Source organism: Carassius gibelio, chromosome A3, assembly GCF_023724105.1.
Source record: "Carassius gibelio isolate Cgi1373 ecotype wild population from Czech Republic chromosome A3, carGib1.2-hapl.c, whole genome shotgun sequence".
NCBI lineage: Eukaryota > Metazoa > Chordata > Actinopteri > Cypriniformes > Cyprinidae > Carassius > Carassius gibelio.
Window position 1 is genome coordinate 21,915,863 of NC_068373.1, and position 20,043 is coordinate 21,935,905.

At 39.8% G+C, this 20,043-nt stretch overlaps 2 protein-coding genes across 2 annotated transcripts in view; one reads left to right on the plus strand and one right to left on the minus strand.

Annotated features, from left to right (window-relative positions):
* Positions 1 to 215: 215 nt before the first annotated feature.
* On the plus strand, positions 216 to 8,098 carry lfng (LFNG O-fucosylpeptide 3-beta-N-acetylglucosaminyltransferase). Its single transcript, XM_052550567.1, has 8 exons — positions 216 to 771; positions 5,064 to 5,112; positions 5,378 to 5,480; positions 5,578 to 5,731; positions 5,846 to 5,931; positions 6,035 to 6,200; positions 6,298 to 6,383; positions 6,475 to 8,098. Exons 1-8 carry the CDS (start codon positions 358 to 360, stop codon positions 6,539 to 6,541), a joined length of 1,125 nt encoding a protein of 374 aa, XP_052406527.1. The 5' UTR covers positions 216 to 357; the 3' UTR covers positions 6,542 to 8,098.
* Positions 8,099 to 15,836: 7,738 nt separating this feature from the next.
* The window catches only part of LOC127952164 (protein tweety homolog 3), a 54,271-nt gene continuing 50,064 nt past the window's right edge, over positions 15,837 to 20,043 (minus strand). The window contains exon 14 of the mRNA XM_052550540.1: positions 15,837 to 19,021. Within this exon, the coding sequence (XP_052406500.1) occupies positions 18,947 to 19,021 (75 nt within the window). The 3' untranslated portion in view covers positions 15,837 to 18,946. The remainder of the gene's footprint in view (positions 19,022 to 20,043) is intronic.

Here is a 20,043-nt window from a genome sequence, read left to right on the forward strand (position 1 = left end):
ATCGTTTGTTTAATAAGAGCATGTACTTTAAAAATGTTTACGCCTGTTTGTGCTCTCCCCCTCCCCCTCTTTGTCCCTCGCCTGCTGTCCTTTAACGCGTCTTCCCATTGACAGCCTCTCTGCGGTTCCCACAGCAACAATGGCATCAATGCCCCGCCCACTAGGCGTGACCAATGCTGTGGGCAGTTTATAAAAACCCCTCCGAGTCTCAATGAGGAGACTCAACGTTAATATGTTACAGTCGGATGACACGCTAGTTTTTTATTTTATTTTTATAGAGTAGGCTATTTAATAGAGGTTTAGATTAATGCCGTTTATATCACAAAGAGAGCGTCCTTTTCTTAGAGTTTGATAAACATGTTGAAAACGTACGACAGGAAAGCTGTGCTCTCCCTCGCTGGAGCGACCGTCACCTGTCTTGCGCTGCTGTTATTTCTGTTGCAGCATCAGCGGATTCAGACGGACGGGATGCAGAACGGGAGTGAAACCGGCTTGCGCTCGCTCCAGAGTCTGGGGGAATCAGAGGCTGATAACGGAGCGCAGACTGAGCAGAATGGAAAGAAAGGATTCTCTGCTTATTTTTCAAAGCTGACCCGCAGAAGGAGGGATGCGGAAAAGCCCAGCGAGGCGTCCGGAGCGACGACAGACGCGCCGCCTGCTGAGGACATCAGCGCGGATGACATCTTCATCGCAGTGAAGACCACTAAGAAGTTTCACCGGTCCAGACTTGATCTACTGCTGGACACATGGGTATCCAGAAACATGCAGCAGGTATGTTTGTTTGCACGGTTACAAACTGCTTGCATAACTTGTTGCACTCTTTGGTTACATATTTTACCAGCCGGAAACAAATTAGATTGATCGTGATATTAATGATTAATGGTGTGCACTCTTTCCGCTTCAAAACACCTTTTAGCTATGAATTTAGTTCATGATCCGAGTTTTTTTTTTAAATCTAGTTACATTTTACATTTCTGTCTTTGTTAAATTATAATGTAGTTAACTTCAACAGTTTTAAATTGAGATGGATCAGTAGGCCTACTGGTTTTCAGGACCAATACAGATTATGCCTGTTTAACTGTTTCGCGTAAATGGATACATTTAAATATAGCTTAAATATTTTAGTATTCAATATTATTACAGATATTTTTAAATATTATTTGTATTTTTTCAATATTAATGGTTGTAAGTTTGTTGTATTTTATTGCATAACAATCAAAAAATTAATAAATAAAAGTTGGCCAGACCTATTTGTCAACCAATCTATAGTATTAATTCTAACAATGTGTATCTACAAGCAGGACTACGAAACCAAAACAAATGTTGTACATCGTTATTAAGGGACCAAAAATCCATTTACATCTGCCTGGCACATTAAAAAAAACATGATTGAACTCAGATTCATAGTGCTGTCTGTAGCAGTTGCTGTATTGCTCACAGAGCGATGGGTGGCTGTACGTTTCCCCCTCTCTCCCCTCCTGCTCCATTGTTTGGGGTGTCCCCGTGAATACGCTGGGGCTAAGGATGCACCGCAGCAGTGGCTTCAGAGCTGTCCCCTTCTTAGCACTAACAAAGCGTCTTTCTGAAGGGGGAAAGAAAAGCTTTGCCAGCCCCTTGTCTCCCACTCTCCATGGGAACCGGGGATCTGGAGCAGGGGCTGGGTCAAGCTACCCAAGTGGTGGGAAAAGAGAGTCTTCGTTATGGAGATGCTGGGGGGCACAAAGGGTGAGCATCTATAGGCAAGGGAAGGCTTTTCAGCAGCATGCCGAGTGGCTCACAGTATGAAAATACAGCTCTGAGAAAACAGACCTCTTTTGCAGCCAGCACAAAAAAAAAAAAGCAAGTGTAGAGCAGTCAAAATGATTTTATCCACCACCTAGAGTAGTTGCTCATACATTTTACAAAAGTCAGTTTAATTGGCCTTGGGGGTCTATCACAATCAGTTTCCCTCACAGCTTAGACAAGAGGGGTTTTATTATTGTCACAGTTGTAGCAACACTTTTATATACTTGCAGGGTCTCAGTACTAAGAACAGTATGTTTGTGGCGTTTCTCTGAAAAATGAGGCATGTGGAAAGTGAAAATTTAAATCAGACCTCTTTAGCCTCTGCTCTCATTCAGTCAGCTCAGATTTGTCTTTCACTATACAGTTAAACTGATATGACCACTACAGGAGACTGAAAACTAAGACTAAGTTTGCTCAGTACAGGAGTTGATGGAAGCTAACCCACAGAGGAGAGAGTTAACAGCAGGGATTAATAGCAGCAGCTGGTGGGGAGCAGCGCAGACATAAAAGACCAGCGTAGACCAGAATACAGGGGGGAGTTCCTGGAGAATGAGTGCCAGGTGGCTGGGTCTACAAGAACAAAAGATAGTTCTAATGCCAGCTATATGAATCCTCGTATTCTCAACATGTGCACACGGAGAGCCGCTCTCAAATGATTTCTACATTCATCTGTGCAACACCTGAGTATGTTAAATCCCAGTTATTGTCATCTGAATGGCCAGGGATTATCCCAAGGACTCCGGTGTACTGTTTGGCTGCTTGCCAATGGGCCAGGCAGTGTTAGACCCACGGCATGGGAACTTTGTCACAAATGTCACGTGAGATGATGCATGACTGACACTGTGAACATGTTCATAGGGGTTAGAAACTTGTGTAGGAAGGATCTTTCTAACCCGCTTACCTACTTCAGGTGGTGCATCGAGGGGTAATGAACAGCCTACAGTCTCGGGCTGTTTACATGTAAACACTGAGAGCAGATCCAATCTGTGCCTGCTGTTGACACTCATGGCAGCCTGCGGCTCTTCTTGGTGGGAAACTGCCTTGTCTTTGTTTAGAGCTAGCCACGGTCAGCTAGAAGCTTCCCCACCCTTGTTAATACACTGGAATTATCAGTATTTTTCTAAGAGAATAAATCTCTAGAGCTCAGTTGCTTTCTGAGCACTTGTTTTTGATCATTAAAAACATGCTTTGTAATTGTCTTGACTTGATGAGTCAGGACTCTTGAATAGTGCAATTATTTTCAGTCAGATCTGCTCCATTTTTAACTGTTCATGCTGCAAATTCTGGCTTCCACTGTTTCTCAAAATTCCCCCCCCCCCCTGGAACAATGCAGCTTCCCCAGTGAGAGAAATTCACAACAATGAGAGAACAGTCTGTGCCACTGCTGTGGTATCTGGTGTCCAGTTACACAGATAGCTACCAAATGCCATTCAGATCGAATGCACACTTGCTCAATGCATATAAAGTACCACGACTAACCTCATTATCTCTATCTGAAATACTTAACTGTATAATGATTTATGGTTTGTTGCAGTAGTTTCTCCGGGTTGAAGACAACAGTGAAAACAGTGTAGATCTATTGTGGTACGAGTCTGTGCAAGTTTCTGGTCTCTTATTGGCACAGGTAGAGGGAGCAGGGCTCATCTCTCTACTTCCTTCCCGGGTAGAAGGAGACAGACATCCAGGCTCCATGCTCACCCTGCCCTATGCCAGACCTTCCTTTGGCAGGGTGGGACGTCTTACCAATCTCTGCCCGCTCATCAGAACTCCAAACAACAAAACAAAAAACCTCATCCTTTCTTGTGTGCCGAGAACGCTGGGAAGCTGACATTTATGAAAGAAACCACAGAAGGGTCATTTTGGCTCACAGTATCTTCAATAAAAAGGAAACCGAGAAGCCATATGGCAAGAGAGGCCTCTCTTTAGTTAACCACTGCAGCTGTATGCAAATCCAGGCAACCATATTTAAGATTTACCCAGTGACAGCTTTACCCACTCCTTATTGTCTCTATGCATAGGGAAAGTGTGAGCATGGTTGGGGGGTGTATGGCCGCACACATACACACATTGTAATGCACTAATCAGCTAATCAGGTTTCTCTCTGTCAGTGCCCATTCTGCCTTGGCAGCTGCCTGTGTGATTAGTCTGTCCTTTCAGCAGAACTCTACCGGACAGCACCAGCCCCTGATTCTTTACTGGTCCAACTGCCAGCCCTCCCTGAACAAGCATCGCCTTGGGCCTCAGTCTCAGAGTTTGTTCTGCAAACCAATTAAACATTATCTGGCAATGTTTAAACAATCAAAAAAAAACTTGACTGTGAAAGGAGGAATGAGTCCACGTGTGTGTGCTGGCATTTGAAAGGCAAAAAAACAAAACAAAAAAAAAATACAAATTCACTCTTGAGATAAAGATCACAAAACAGCTCATAAGAGGATAATTTTGTAGCGTAGGTGTACATGTTCAGGGCCAGTTGGGCGTGGACAGGTTGATCTGTTCAGACACGTGGCTGTGATAAGGCGGCGGGTGGCAGGTGCTGTCTTACCTGAGGTGGAAAGCAAACAGGTTAATGGCATTGCATAGCCAGGGGCACACTGCCTTTTCATCAGTCTGTCTGAGGCGTGTGGCGGCGTCTTCTCAGTGGCTCCTTTGAGCCGGGGCTGCTGCCTTGCACCTGCTCTGTCTTATCTTCCACAATGAGCTCCTAATCCCACCCCTTCTATTTGAATGTTAACAAAACCCTGAGGGGTCAGACGTCAGTGAATGCACACTGGTGTGAATGTATTCTCATCAGTTGGAGTATGTCTGGGAGAATGGGACCTGGTGCTTCTTTCTTTTCTTCCAGATGATTTGGCCATTCCCTTTTGGGACATTTTAACATGTCTGAAGTGGATAGAGGGATGAGGAATGGAAAGACTTGGGAGGTGGTCAGGGGCATTGGAATGGGGGTGGAGTGTTGGGGCTGAGTGGGGTGGTCTGCTCCCCGCTTTGTTCTGGGCCTGGGATGCTTTGGGGTGCAGAGCAGTTGCCATGGAGAGATTGACAACAAGAACAAGGGGCCTTTATTTTGGCGGGTAGAGTTTGGCTTGTTTAACTTGCTGAGTCTTCCATGGCGTGAAACCCAGACAATGTCCGCTTGGAATAAATAGCTCTCCAAGACACATGATTCCAGTTTGGAACACGCACATTCCTGTTTCGTCTTTGCTCTAGTTCAGTGATTCATTGATGAACTTGTGGGACTCCGTTGATAGAGCTAACCAGGCTTTGTCTTGTTTTTGCAGACATACATCTTCACGGATGGCGAAGATGAGGAACTGAAGAAGAAAATCGGTGAGTGCAGCTTCCTCAAGTGGAAGTCACAGTGCTAGAAAGAAACAGACATTCCAAATTTGATGTGCACATAGTTTGGACTCACCCCTCTAATCCTCTTAAAAAACTTGTGCTTAGCTAAAGGGAGACGGCTCTTGGGGAAAGATGTTATTAGGGCACGTGCAGAGTCACCTGACCTCTTAGATAATGGGCATTTCTCAAGTGATAGACATAAGTGGAGAATTACATGAGCATTGACAATATATCCGTCCTCTTGTCCACACAGGAAGCCATGCTATCAACACCAACTGCTCTGCTGCACACAGTCGCCAGGCTCTGTCCTGCAAGATGGCTGTTGAGTATGACAAGTACATAGAGTCTGGAAAAAAGTAAGCATTGCATGATTATTTTTTATGTTATAAATACTTGTTTTAGTGTCAAAGCAAACCATATAAGATGTTCTAATGATATCTCTGGCTTGTGTAGGTGGTTCTGTCATGTGGATGATGACAACTATGTGAACACAAAGACATTGGTGAAGTTGCTGTCCAACTACCCTCACACTCAGGACATGTACATTGGTAAACCCAGCCTGGACAGGCCGATTGAGGCCACAGAAAGACTTGGGGACAACAAGATGGTAGGTGGTCCAAAATATTCTCATTTTTTATACATATATACACACACACAGTGAATGTAAAAATGAAAAGGAGCCTTAAGAATAGAAACTGATGTTTTTGTTTCTCCATTGCAGAGACCTGTCAATTTCTGGTTTGCTACGGGAGGTGCAGGATTCTGTGTCAGCCGTGGGCTAGCTTTGAAGATGAGCCCTTGGGCAAGGTGAAAAAACCCCACAACTATCCTAATGCGCCATCTACTAGCATTTTCAATGTTTTAAGATGATAGTAGACTTTGTTGACTTACCTTACTCTTTTTATGACAGTGGTGGCCATTTCATGAACACAGCCGAGAAGATCCGTCTTCCTGATGACTGTACCATCGGCTACATCATCGAGTCAGTTCTTGGGGTCCCTTTGACCCGAAGCAGCTTGTTCCACTCACACTTGGAGAACCTGCAACAGGTGTCCAAATCAGAAGTACACAAACAGGTGAGCAACTTCAGTGACTGCTTGATATAAGCACATTTCAGTTCTGTAAAATGAAGTATAGTTCTATTAATGCAGTGTTTCATATCATTTCGTTTAGATAACATTGAGTTATGGAATGTTTGAAAACAAGAGGAATATCATCAACATGAAAGGGGCTTTCTCTGTTGAGGAGGACCCGTCCAGGTAAGACGATTCTAGAACATATTTAGTTGTTGCTTTCATCTGAATTTGCGTGCATGTACAAATCTAATGTCTGTTTTTGATTCTCTCTCAGGTTTAAGTCAGTGCACTGTCTGCTGTACCCAGACACTCCGTGGTGCCCTCCTCAGGTTACCAATTAGGGTGACCGGCTCCTCTGTTGTATCCTCGTCCCTCACTGCCTCGGTATCTGACAGGCATGAGGGACCAGTGTGGTATTAGGCCGTGTAGCTGCTGCATTTACTCTGCAGTGGCACACGGCCTTCTGTGGTTATACTGGGCTGCTGTGCGGCCCGCCTTTAAACAGTTCCTTCCTGCCTGGTGCCTGAGCTTCCTGTCCAACTCAGACATTATGAAGGGCCTGGCTTTCAGAAGGATGCTTTCAGCTCCAAGTTTCACAGGCAATCAATTGTGCTTTATGTGATTACTGTTGCTTGTAACTCATTTGCAATTCTCATAGAATGTAACTGTCTAGAATACCCAAGCCTTTTGCCAGCTTTATATTCTAATTAGCAATTTAGTGCATACTTCATATTTTATTCTGTCCAAATGCCGTTCAGGATGTTCTTTCCCTCAGGTTTGATTTAGTGGTTGAATTCTTTAAAATACTCGAAGGAAATAAGTACAATGGGTTCTTTATTATCTAGTTCTAAAGGACTCCGGACAAAATTAATGACATGAAGGTCCTTTTTTTATTTTGCGAATTGATTTATTTGATGTCAGTGTTATTATAATTATTATTGCTATTATGACATTTTGTGCTGGCAATAGGCAAAGTTTCCAAATATGCTGTCAGGTTATTTTAATCTGTGGTGTATGAGGATTGAGCACTTTTCTCCCTAAATCCTCTGGACATTTTATGGTGATTGAACGGTTATCTCTTAAAGCTGTGTGAAAATGTATGATGTGCCCTAATTTTTAGATCTTTATATTATTTAATGCCAATGCATTCACACAATCTTGGCAAAGAGATATGATATTTTTGGCAGGTTTTATTATTGTTATAATTATCTTTTTTTATTTTTAGCTTTGCTCAAAGACGTACTTTTTGTGGGAGTTGCACAGCTTGGTTTTAATTAACTGTTGCTTGCTCAAGTGAAGTATCTCCTAGCAGTCACTTAATGGCAATAACGTTTTGAATTGGCACCAGGGCCACTGTCAACGCAATGTACATTGTTAAAACAGATGGCAGCTAAAGTTTAAGATGTGTTTATAGCACAGAACTGAGTTCTCTGATCCCTTTTGCACAGAGTGTTCTGGCTAAGAGCCATTTCTTCACAGCTGACAGTTGGACATCACTATTCCAACTATACAAAACATGTTAAGTGAGAGCTTTACATGAGCAACAACAGTGATCCTAAGAGTTTCAGTTTCTCTATGGGAATGACCCATATTGGGTGAGCATGTATATTTTATTTTAAAGCAGTATTTATGTACTGTGCCATTTCAAAACTATTGTATTTGTACATAATTGTTTAGATATATGCAATTTGGTCACCTATGGATCAGACCTAGTTCTGATGATTCCTCCAAAATGTTTTTTTTAAGTACTCTGAATTTCGCTAATGGCTGTAATTTATATTCCAGTATCTGGATTTGTTTGTTCAAATGTTGTCCTCTCAGGGATCGCAATCCTGATAATGTTACCATTGGTAATTCACCCTTCAGCTTTTGAATAAAGCAGCATATTCGCTAAGAAACCTTCCTGCATTGTTGTTTTCTTTCAGCTGACACACTTCATATTTTAGATTTCAGAGGGTAGTTCACCTCGAAATTAAAACCTACAAATCATACAAAAACTTTAATTTTAGTATGTCTCTCACACAAATGTATCATATGATTAATGTAGACCACATTTATCATACTTTTATGGTGCCTTTTTCCAGCCACAATGAATGTAGATGGTGATTGGGCACTGATGTCACCATCTACTTTAACTGCATGAAAGAGCATGATCATTTTTAAAAACATTTCCTTCCAGCGAGTAAACAATAACATAATTTTCGTTTTTTGGTGAATTATCCCTTTCAACAACATCTAATGTAAACGTCAAAAAGGACCCCACTTACTACTTTAGAGCAACACAGAAGACTTGCATCAATCATTTGGTGTAAAATCATTGCCAGACCGCAAATGTTCGGAGGCCAGTGTCTCTTACTCTGTCAAAACTGTTGTGATCTGTCACTGAAGCATGCAAGCAAAACAAACTCGCCCCCTCGTGGGTTTTGAGTGCTGGCATTGACCCGTTCTGTGTTGCTTGTTGTATTAATGAAACACACTTGAAAGTTTAGTCTCACTCGCACATCATTTATTATTCTACATCAATTGCCATGGGAAAAAAAAATTCCTCACTACCGGCCTTTCAACACACTATATAGTCACGGTGTTTGAGGCCTGGAATATAAGGGTAATGAAAACATATATATATATATATATATATATATATATATATATATATATATATATATATATATATATATATATATACAGAGAGAGAGAGAGAGAGAGAGAGAGGAGTACATAAGTAAAATCTTTTGGTAGAATTCTAAAAATGTCAGTTTTCAGGTCATGTTTGCTCTGAAATCTTTAATGATTCTGGTCTGGTCTCATTGAAAAGGTTAAAAGAAAAAAAAAATGTAATGTGCTCTTCATAGTCTAAAACAATAATACGTGCTGCAAAAAAATGGAAAAAGCCTTGAAATGAAGCTTGGTTTCTTTCTCTAGATGACTTAATACATTATGAAGACTTGTATTGCTTCCGATCAAAGAATTCCTCCACATAAATGGGAGGTCCACAACAGAGATGTAAATGTTATTGCAAGATGATACAAATCCTTTTATTCCTTCCACATTAATAACAGACTGAGGTCATATTTTTGAGAATTCTACCACAAACACTTATCCCATAGCCCAACGACATCATTCAACATACATTTAAAACCACTTTATTTTTTACATTCCAGTCAGATCACAAATATCTTACTACAAACATACTCATGTTTTTATTAAATCACATCTGTGTCTGTTTTAATGGTGTGAGAGTTCATATTCTTAAGCCACGAATGCCTGTTTTCCCATGAGTCTGAGGGCAGAGAGGGGATTTCTGCATTCACAGATCCTTCAAACTCATCCACTGCACCAAAAAGACTTCCTTCAATGGTCCCGAATTATATTTCTTCCTCCCAAATCCCTCTTCACAGACTTCAAACGGTTCATATGTCACATGTGGCTGTAGATGTCACAAACCATGTCTGCAAGAGTTGAAGCATCAGACACATTTGGGCATGTGTTTGCTCCCACTGTACTGTAATAAACCAACCCTATAATTATGGGTATTCATCTCGAAGTCTCCGTTCCAGGAAGCACAACATATTTTTGTTTAGGTTAAATACTACATTTACATTGAAGGCGGAGAGCGAGATTGAATTATGCAAAGCACTCAAGCAAGACAGAGAAAGTCATCTGCCTGGAGGAAAGATAACTGCCTAAATACTTCTGAGAGACAGTTGTCAGTTAAGAGAAACTGGGTGCCTCGAACCCATCCCGTACACAAAACATTACATCTTTAGTGTGGCATATAAACAAAGCTGTCTGTTCCATAACCAAATCTACTTGCTTATGACTTCAGAATCATAGTGAGGATTATAGTATGTGTAAGCTACACCCAAATATCCAAGCCATTCATCAACTTGAAGGGCTTATTAATGACTTCTGCTAACCACTGGTTGGTATAACAAACAACACAGAACCAAATTTTAGAAACAGAATCCATTTCTGCTCTCATCCTCGTGCCAAATTCTCATTTGTAATTAAAGCCCTGAGGTCTGTTTTGACTGCTTCTGCACTGTTGCGTGAAATAACAGTTGGACCACACAATGTCTGGGTCCGAAAGAGACTGGAAAATGACTCTTAAGTCCAAAACAGAAATCAATGAGGTCTTGGATTAAAACACAGCCCGTCGCTTCCTTTGACACTGGACCTTGATGAATGTTGCGGTGCCAGTTTCACCTCAGAGAGCCCGACGAAAACACTGAATGTGAAAACATCAGGCCACAAACCACACGGTGGTTTGCCAGACAAATAAATGGCTGCTTGAGCAAAGCAACCGTTGCATGGTTTCTTGGAAGGAAGATGGCAGCACTTTTGTGATGAGTCAGAGGGCCCTGGGGTCCACGTTTACAGACCTTCTGAACTCAAGAAACTGATCACAGCTATATTTTTATGCCCCTTTTTTCAAATCACATTCATTCGGAACTTTACTGATATTAACGGTCTTTGACAAGAACGTTTTTTTCCCCACATCCAGTAAGTGCTTGCAAATTCATTGTGAAATTTTCTGTTAGATATCGATCAGACAGCCTTCCTACTGACTCTACTAAAATAATCCCTCGCATAAAGATGTTACTTTCACTATAGCATTATTTAAATCTGATTTTGACAAGTAAAAATTGGTGTTTGCCTGTGCAAAATTTCAATCCCACAATGAAAAGCCATTGCTAGGCCAATAGCAATCTATGATTACAATAAAAAGAGTATTCAATAAATAGGAAGCCACAGCAAAGTTTCTTTTTTTTTTTTTTAAAGCAAACATGACAGCAAGTCTTCTCGCAGCTCTTCAAGGCAGTACCTGTCAGCAAGCAAGCAGCAGTTTGCAAGTTCTCCAGGACTCCCAGCCATCAGATCCAAAGAGGCTTTACCTCATGGAACAAAAATGTTCTACATGCTGGGAGATGTCTCCTGGGTGTTCAGAATTCATTCATTCAACAGGTCATTCGTCTGTAACTTGGATTTCTTTTGACTTCCTTGGCGAAGCAGCTTTGATGAACACTCAAGGCGAATTGCAAGGTTTTGTTCCTCATTTCATAAACCTGCACACATTTGCAATAAAACACCAAGAGATGATGTTCTGCCAACGGTGAGGGTAAGTGGTGTGTGTGATCTCATTCTCTACTTCTTTCCATCTGCCTTGTTGCTATTTACAAGCAGGTCTTTCCAACGGCTCATTCTGGAAAATATGATCTTTGTATGGGCCTTTTAAACCCCCTTTCATCAGTGTCTGGCATGCATCTGCATAAATTAACACCTGACTGTTTTCAGTTGAAACAGACAGCTTCATGCACGTCATGTACTAAGAACTTTCCAAAGATGCTTTACACTTTTACTTACAATTGCAAGTAGTTCAACAACAACCAAAGAGTTTGAAAAAAGTTATTAGCAACATCAAAAATGTGAAAAAAGTTACTCAAACAGGAAGTTACGCTATTTAAAAAAAAAGAAGAATATTAGTGCATAACTTTTGACTCCGTGTTGTTATTAACTAAATCTATTAAAATATAATATACAAGTAATATAAAATTTAACAGTGTCAAGCTTTGCCTGCAAAGGGAATCTAAATCGAAATCGAAAAAAAAAAGAAAGAAAGAAAAATGATTGAATGGGTACAATATATAAGTCAATGCATATTTCTAAACACGCACTGATCTAGAAATATCCAGCTAAAATCATATGAGGTACTGCATTTCATCCACGGGCATACAAATGTGGTTCACCTGAGGCTGGAATGAGTTTAGGTGAAAGTGTGAGTTTGGATGCAAAGCAGGATGCAAATAAGCAGAAAATCAGTTAAACTTGCAGATTTCACTCAGGCCAGGACAGGACAGGACAGGATGGTGCAATTAACTGAAAAACATGTTTATACACTCTACCATCTTTCGTTTAACATCCTGCACGAGTTCGTGGCAGGACAGTAACCAATAATAACAACCAGCTGCTATGAGTAAAAACCCAACTGCTGCTCTCCTCAAGGTTTCAGTTTTTGCATTTCATAACGGACACAACAAACCCAACCTTAATAAGAAATTACTCATGTCAGCTTTGACTACAGCGCTCTTTGACTCACTTGGCCTTTAGCACAATGCTGTTTTGGTGTAGAGCCGGTCTTCCTGCGGTTGTTCATTCTTGAGGTATTTTGGGGTATTCAGGGGCAGCGTGGTGCACTAATGTGGGTTAAACCTTGTTGACTTTCCCTTGTCCTTGTGCTGTGTTGGAAAGAACACTGAGGTATATAAATCGCAACAGTGAGGGGGGTGAGTAAAGCTGACAAAATGGGTAAGCAAAGGGCGTATGGCTCAGAATAAATGGTCTTAGATGTTTCTGAATGGTGTGGGTATAAGAGAAGAGCAGTGGGTTGAGGTTGAAGTTAACTGACACTCAAAGCCAGCAATGGAGGAATGACTGCTTCTCCACACTGCTCTTAAATAAAGAAGGGAACAACAGGTTTGAGCTATTCAGAGTGACCTGCTCCTTCCTCCTGGTGGAGAATGACGTTAAAAAGAGGCAGTGGGGTGTGAGGAATGGGTGGCAGACCCCCTGAATACAGCTGCCCCTCTGTATGGCTCTGAGGAACCTGTGCTGTCACAGTGACTCAAAATCTTGTCCATCAAGGTGGAGTGTAAAGTGAATTTACACACTAAAGACCGCTGTGACAGAGCATTTGATGGATAGCATATATTCTGAGGGTCTGAAAAGAACCTAACTGAGCTTCTGTTAAGCTCCACCCTCAGCGGTTATTGTTGCTAGCTAAAGCTTTACAGAACAGCCCATGGAATGAGCTAAGATTTCTGCCATCAGCGCAATTTTTAGAAAAAGTGCTAAAATTGTATTCAAAGTTCTCAGATGAGCTGAATTTTAACACTGCAAAACATTTTTATTTTATGGTTAATTTTAATTTTATAGGGAAGTCGTGGCCTAATGGTTAGAGAGTTGAACTGGCAATCGAAGGGTTGTGAGTTCGAGCCTCGGGGCGGCAGGAATTGTGGGTGGGGGGAGTGCATGTACAGTCTCTCTCCACCTTCAATACCACGACTGAGGTGCCCTTGAGCAAGGCATCGAACCCCCAACTGCTCCCCGGGCGCCGCAGCATAAATGGCTGCCCACTGCTCCGGGTGTGTGTTCACAGTGTGTGTGTGTGTTCACAGTGTGTGTGCACTTCGGATGGGTTAAATGCACAGCATGAATTCTGAGTATGGGTCACCATACTTGGCTGAATGTCACGTCACTTTCACTTTCACTAACACTTTATTTTAAGGTTTCCTTGTTACAATGTAATTTAATTACTTTGTAATATTAATAACCTGCACTCAAAACAGGGTTTGAGTTAAGAATAGAGTTTGGTCAAGGGTTAGCTGCATGTAATTATGCATACTTTTACTGTTATCACTAGTGTAAGTACATGTAATATGCAACAAGAACAATAAAATAAAGTTATACACATTTTTTATGATGTTTTTCTCTCAATAAATAGCTAAATTATGCAGTAATGTGATTAAAAACTGTGGGTACTGAGAAAAAATTACTTCATATTATATTTACCAAAACAGAGTCATATTTTTGGATAATTGTAGTTGTGTTCAAAGGTATTCAAATGCACAGATCCTCCATAAACTAACATAGAAGGGGAAAAATGGATGGCAATATTCCTTGCTTTCATTTTTAGTATTATTATTATTATTATTATTATTATTATAATATATTCTTAGTTTCAAAAATGTTGCTGTTATTTGAAATATTTCTGTTTAGCTTCCCTTCTGGATAAAAAAATAATAATAATAATAATAAAAAAAAGTTTAAATTATTTTTATTTCAACTCATTATTTGAGTATTTTGCCTTAAACTGATTTATGTACCAAGGCGACATTTCTAATTTTTTGTCTTTGTATGCAATACATTTTTGTTTTATTTCAATTACTGAAACATTCTTTTTATGTTTTTAGTTAACTATAACACTAAGTGAGAATGTAAATTTGAGGTATTGAGGGAGAAAAAAAAATCAGGTGTAAAAACAATCAAAGCGCTAACAAATTTAATTTACAGAAAACTACAAGTAAAGACGGAAATATAAGCATTTTCTTTTAAAACATACTCCAATAATACTGGTTTTACTTTGAAAAATCATTTCTGTGTCTGTATGTGTGTTTTGTGATTACTTACTTTTGAGTAAAAGTGGAGTCTGACTGTTGAGTTCCTGATATTGATAGCACAACAGAGTTGACAGCTGCTAAGAAAGCCCCTAAAAAGTCTCCCAAGTAACAAATCATTTTCAAGCAGATGGTCATTAATAAAACTTGAGGAAATCTCACCTATGATTAGAAACACTATGTCCACAAATAGGTCACGTCAACGGGCACAACTGAGAAGAAAAAGGATCCCACACTAAATGAGCTGACATTGAGCCTTGTCTAATAAATTAAAACCTGCTGGGGTTCACGGGAGCCTGGCATCACCCACATTGCCATTCACTTAACCACTCCACTGCATTTGCAACGCATCCCTGCGGCCCAACAATAGAAGCCCAACTCAATTTCCAACAGAATAAGGCTGTGTGGAATTCCATTTGCGATCCCTCTTATGGAATAAATCTGTGCCATTTTCAATAAAAGGGAAAAGTGTTCCTGTAACACGTACACAGACTTTTCATTTGTGGCTCACATAAGCTAATTTGTTTCTTTGATGCCTGTTCACATTTTGAGTCTCTGACATTGTTTGGCTCTCAAAAAATAAACACTTTACATTTCCACTGACAATGGAAGGGGACAGGCAGGGTGTGCTCTGTGTAAAGATCCCTCTGTCTTGTGCTTGGTTTCCCCAGAAGTCCTTCCTCTTCCCCTCCACAGGCACACAGGCCCAGTGATGTGCCAGCTGACAGACGGCTGACAGGAAAGCCACTATGGCGCGTGTCTGTCCTGTTTGTGACACTGACCCCCATGACTGAATAAAACCTTCTATTTTCCTCCTATCAGACGCTACACAACATTCAGTGCCTTTGACCTGACTATATTTTGTAACATTTTAAAACCCAAGCTCCAAACTTTCCCATAATCAGGAAACAGCAGCAAATTCCTAGCCACTTTTTATTAACCGTCAAACCATCCCATTTACAGCAAACCTTAACAGCACATCAAATTGTGCGTGATTCAGAATTATGTAGCTAGCAGCCAAGATTACCAAATGCCTATAATCTTTTACCTGCAGTGTGATCATCGTACATGTACCTTCTATTGAATGACACAATGCTGCCCTCTTGTGTTTTCATGCTAGAACTGAGTGGAGGGTGCAGTATTACCCATGAGCCACGGGGAGTAAAATGCATTCAGAATTTATATAAAATGTCAGAACATATATATATATATATATATTCAAAATCCTTGAATAGGTGCTGTAAATATAAATTCCTTTAACAGCATTATCAAATATTAATGGCAAGAAAACTTAAGATCAAGAATAAAGTGATCTTTCTCCCTAGTTCAACCCAATAACCCTTCTTATGATCTTGGAATATTCAGACAGGTCACCATAATAATAATGTTATCTAAATATACTCACCATAGTGCATTGCTGTAGACATAAAATACTTGCAGCTGAACATGAATGACACATTGATCAGTTAATGTTAGTTTTTAATCTGAAAACACAGTTCAAGCTCAATAAAACCACAGCCTTTACATTTAAAATATTTTAGTAATTGAACAAAAAAGAAAAGAAAAGCTGAAGTCATATAAAAGCATCTTGATAAAAGACCAAAATCATTTAAATCGCATGAAAGAGTAAATATTTTGTGCTTCCTAATAAGTCTGAAAATATGCCACAAGGACTAAGAAATTCAAATGAAAACGTAATTTTAAAAAATCCTGTTCGTACTATATCACATCACATTTTCATGTCCTTAATGGGGCATTTTCTTGCAAACATTTGTTCATTTACTGTATATACATTATTTTTTTTGCATTTTGACATTACCAACGGATTAAATGACAAGAAAAAAAAACAGATTGCATCATCACTAATGTGGTCATTTACATAGAAAAATCGAAATACTCCCACAGCATCAGGCTCATGTTCAAAGGAGTCTCATTTGGTTGCTCAGGCCACACAGAGCTCACGAGAGTCCACTTCAAGGACTGGAAACATTTAGAGATACACGAAAGCTGTCGGTTATTGGCACAGTCGAGGATGTACGGACACAAAAGCATCAACTGAGAAAGCAATGCATGCGTCAGTAGCACACAACATGGTTCCACTCCACATTTATAGGATGACAATGCCTTTGAGAAGCAAAAAAGCTTACACGGTCCAATAACAGCTGAAGAACACAATGCTTATAGCTGTAACACATCCCTTTAGTCATTTTCTCCATGAAGTTCTTGCTTGTTTTCATAAACGTCTGGGACCTCAGGAGCAACTTTGCCACATTGGCATTTGTTATTAATCTGCATTTAAACAGCATGCATGTATGCGAAGACCACGCAGATCTCTATGAGATGGAAAATCAGGCCCAAACAATAAGAATGAAAGGCCTAACCAATGCTTTATCTATTCTTCATAAATTATGAACCTTTATCATTGAGAATTTAGATTGTGTGGATAATAAAAATGTTAAGACTTTTTGTTGAGCCCTGAAAATGTGGTAATGACTCGGTGTCCTGAAATCAACATGTCTGCAGTGCGAGGAAGGAGGCAGTCTGTCCTGAGGTTTGGGCAAAGGGGAGACCGATGATGCCCATGGTATGAAAACAATGGCAGCACTTTATAAGGTCCAGAGGGGAGACGTGTTCATACTAGACTCAGTCTAACACATGAGAGGTCTTTTGAGGAGACCATCTTTTGATGCTCTCATCAAGGGAAAAATATTACAGCACATCACTTTTATCTCTTCTTCAGGGACGGCAGGCTTCCCCTCAGCTCTGGAAATGAAAGCAATTTGTGGTACAGAAGCAACAAGCCCAGGAAACTGTGGCCTTTGAAAGTCACACTGAATTACAGCACAAATTACAGAGGCTTGCAGGCTCTTTTCCATTTCTCTGAATAAAAATGACTTTCTATTGGTGTCCCCTTTCCTGAGGACTAAACTGATCAGCAAATCAAGGCCCAAATGTTAAGTCTACATTGTGTGCACTACAATGAGCTCCTCCCAGCTGCTCTCCTAGAACAGATAAGCGATGACAAAACACCCAAGCTGGTCCCAGCATCTCCGTGTTTGTACAGTATTAGGACAAATGTAATGTTCAGATATGGTTCCAGCATCAGACTAAGCATTTTTAGAGTTTTGTCGAATTCAGATTGAAAATACTTGGATGTAATAGCAGTTGTCCAGGTTTTCCAGTAATGGCAGTGGATATAGCCCAGTTGAATGAGTAATAATTCAGTCCATGTGTATTGAGAAAAACCCAGCAAGGACTTCAATAGGTAAACAGCATCAACAAACCATAATTTCCCACTGACAATTCAAGCCTGCAAATGAGATTAGAAAAAAAAAAATCTTCTCACAACAAGTGTATGCTACAGATTTTGTCCTAAAACATACAGTACTATACACAAGTAGAAGAATGCAAAAGCTATCTTGATTTCATGCATTACACTGAAATCTGTAACGCAACAAGTTTGTTAAAGCAAGCATTTCTTTAAGTTCAATTACGGTCATGACAAAGCAACTTTTGAAGAGAAACCTTGTGCTGTGTCTGAAATATAGTGCACTATTTGGTGTCTGCTAACATAGTGAACAATCAAGTACAGTACACTCATCTGATGTACACTAAATGTTTAACTGCTAGTGAATACCAATGCACTGTGAGAATTGTGCCAAATATATTCTGGATCTTGCCAGATAGCGGCATTCACGACTCTTGAATTCTTTCACTCACTTATGTAGACTATATTAGAAATTCAGTAAATAAATCTACTTAAAACATCTGGCTCTGTAACCTCGGAGTATCGAGGTTACTGCCAAAGCATGTACAATCAATCAACACATTCTTGGCGTTTGCATTTGTTTACTAGCATAAAGCATGTTTCGCTCTCACCATTTCATTAGAGCAGCTAATGTTAAATTTAAAAACTGCTATCAAGGCCTAAAGAAGTGGAACCCAATTATAGAATTCTGGGAAAATTCTCATTGCTCTCATGCTATTCAGATTAGATTTGTTCAGTTGTATTACAGTAGATGCCACTAATGTAAACTGTAGAGTCGGGATGTGCCAGCATGTCCTGCAAATGGAAAAGGTCACATTACTTTAAATGAGCAGAGGACAGAGGCCACGCAGGAATGTAGGGTTATAGGCATTAAACCCCATCCAGTTCTTCAGTTCTGGACCTTTCTGAACCTCTGCCAAGAGCACCACTAATGAGCAAGGGCAGCATGGATCAACCCACATACACACACACACACACACACACACACGTCACTCAATGTATCCGCAGGTAATGAAGCTCGTATCATTACAGACACTCTCACACATAAGCAGCCAGGGCTGAGAGTAACCCTACTAGCTGCCTGAACTGAACCAGTCATCTGGAAACAGCACAAGAGACCTCTGGAACATTCCTCTGACAGCAGTATTTACATGATGCAAGGGCGTCCTTTATCAGCTGGGTAGAGCACGCATCAAAGATCAACATGGCTGGATGGGTGGGCCTGGGGTGAAACTGGTCTGGGCTGTGGGAACAACATGTGGATGAGTGGGAGCTTTAGACTGAAAGGAAAGGAGACTGTTCCTCTAGTTTGCTGAGGAACCGCTGTTGGGGTCGGTTCGGGTGTTGGCCAGGTACTTGGCCCTCATGCTGGATGTGTACTGGATAGAGACAAACATTGAGAAAAAAAAAAAAAAAAAACTAAATCATTTAGATTTTAAACCGTTTTCACACAAAAGTACATGCTATATATAGTGCAAACATGCCTGTCACAGTGGTGCCGTTCCCACCTAGTACTGAAAACAGGATTTCATGGAAGTATATTGGGGATACACTGTAACTGAATATTATATCATAATCATATAAAATAATACGGACAGCCTTACATCATATAATGTACTGAATACACAAAGTACATATTAATTTTGAGATCTGCTGAAAAATACATTTAAAAGTGTTAATTTATTAATGAGATTAATTAAAAGATTAGCTGGTAATCTGTATGTAAATATAGACATTTGGATGCACAATTAAGTGACCAATATTGATGTCAATAGATTATAAAAATTCAGTAATATCAGATAAGAACAGAAATGCTATTGGTATTGTGCATCCCTAATGAATAATGCATGCTTTCCAAATATTTTGATTGGAATTTTCTTTCAAAGCTAGACCTCGAAATATCTGATACCCTTGTTTTGGCATCTCAATGAATGTATTATTTAAATTGTACTGACTAACTGTCAGTACAACTTTTAAACTGACTAAAACTACAATTTGGATAAATAATAATAATTAAAAAAAAGAAAAAAAAAAACCCCAACACAAATTAAAATGAAAATACAAAATATAACAAAATAATACTCAAATAACATTTATCCATAATAATAATAAAGTCTGACTTGGCACACCCAAAATCATTTAGACAGCCTTGAAGATGCAATATTAATATGTTTGCAGAGAGTGATCTAGCTCAGTTAGTATTTTATTTATTAATTCGCAATAAATGGCCAAAAAGCATATTTTAACTTTGACTGTTTGCTGTTTTGATAAAGTGAATGGATAAACGCAACTATAAATACACATTTTCTGTTTTCTACTTTTCTTATTTATATCCACTAACATGATATACAAAAAGAGGAGACATATTTATACTTCTAGATGTAAAATGAACTAATACTAA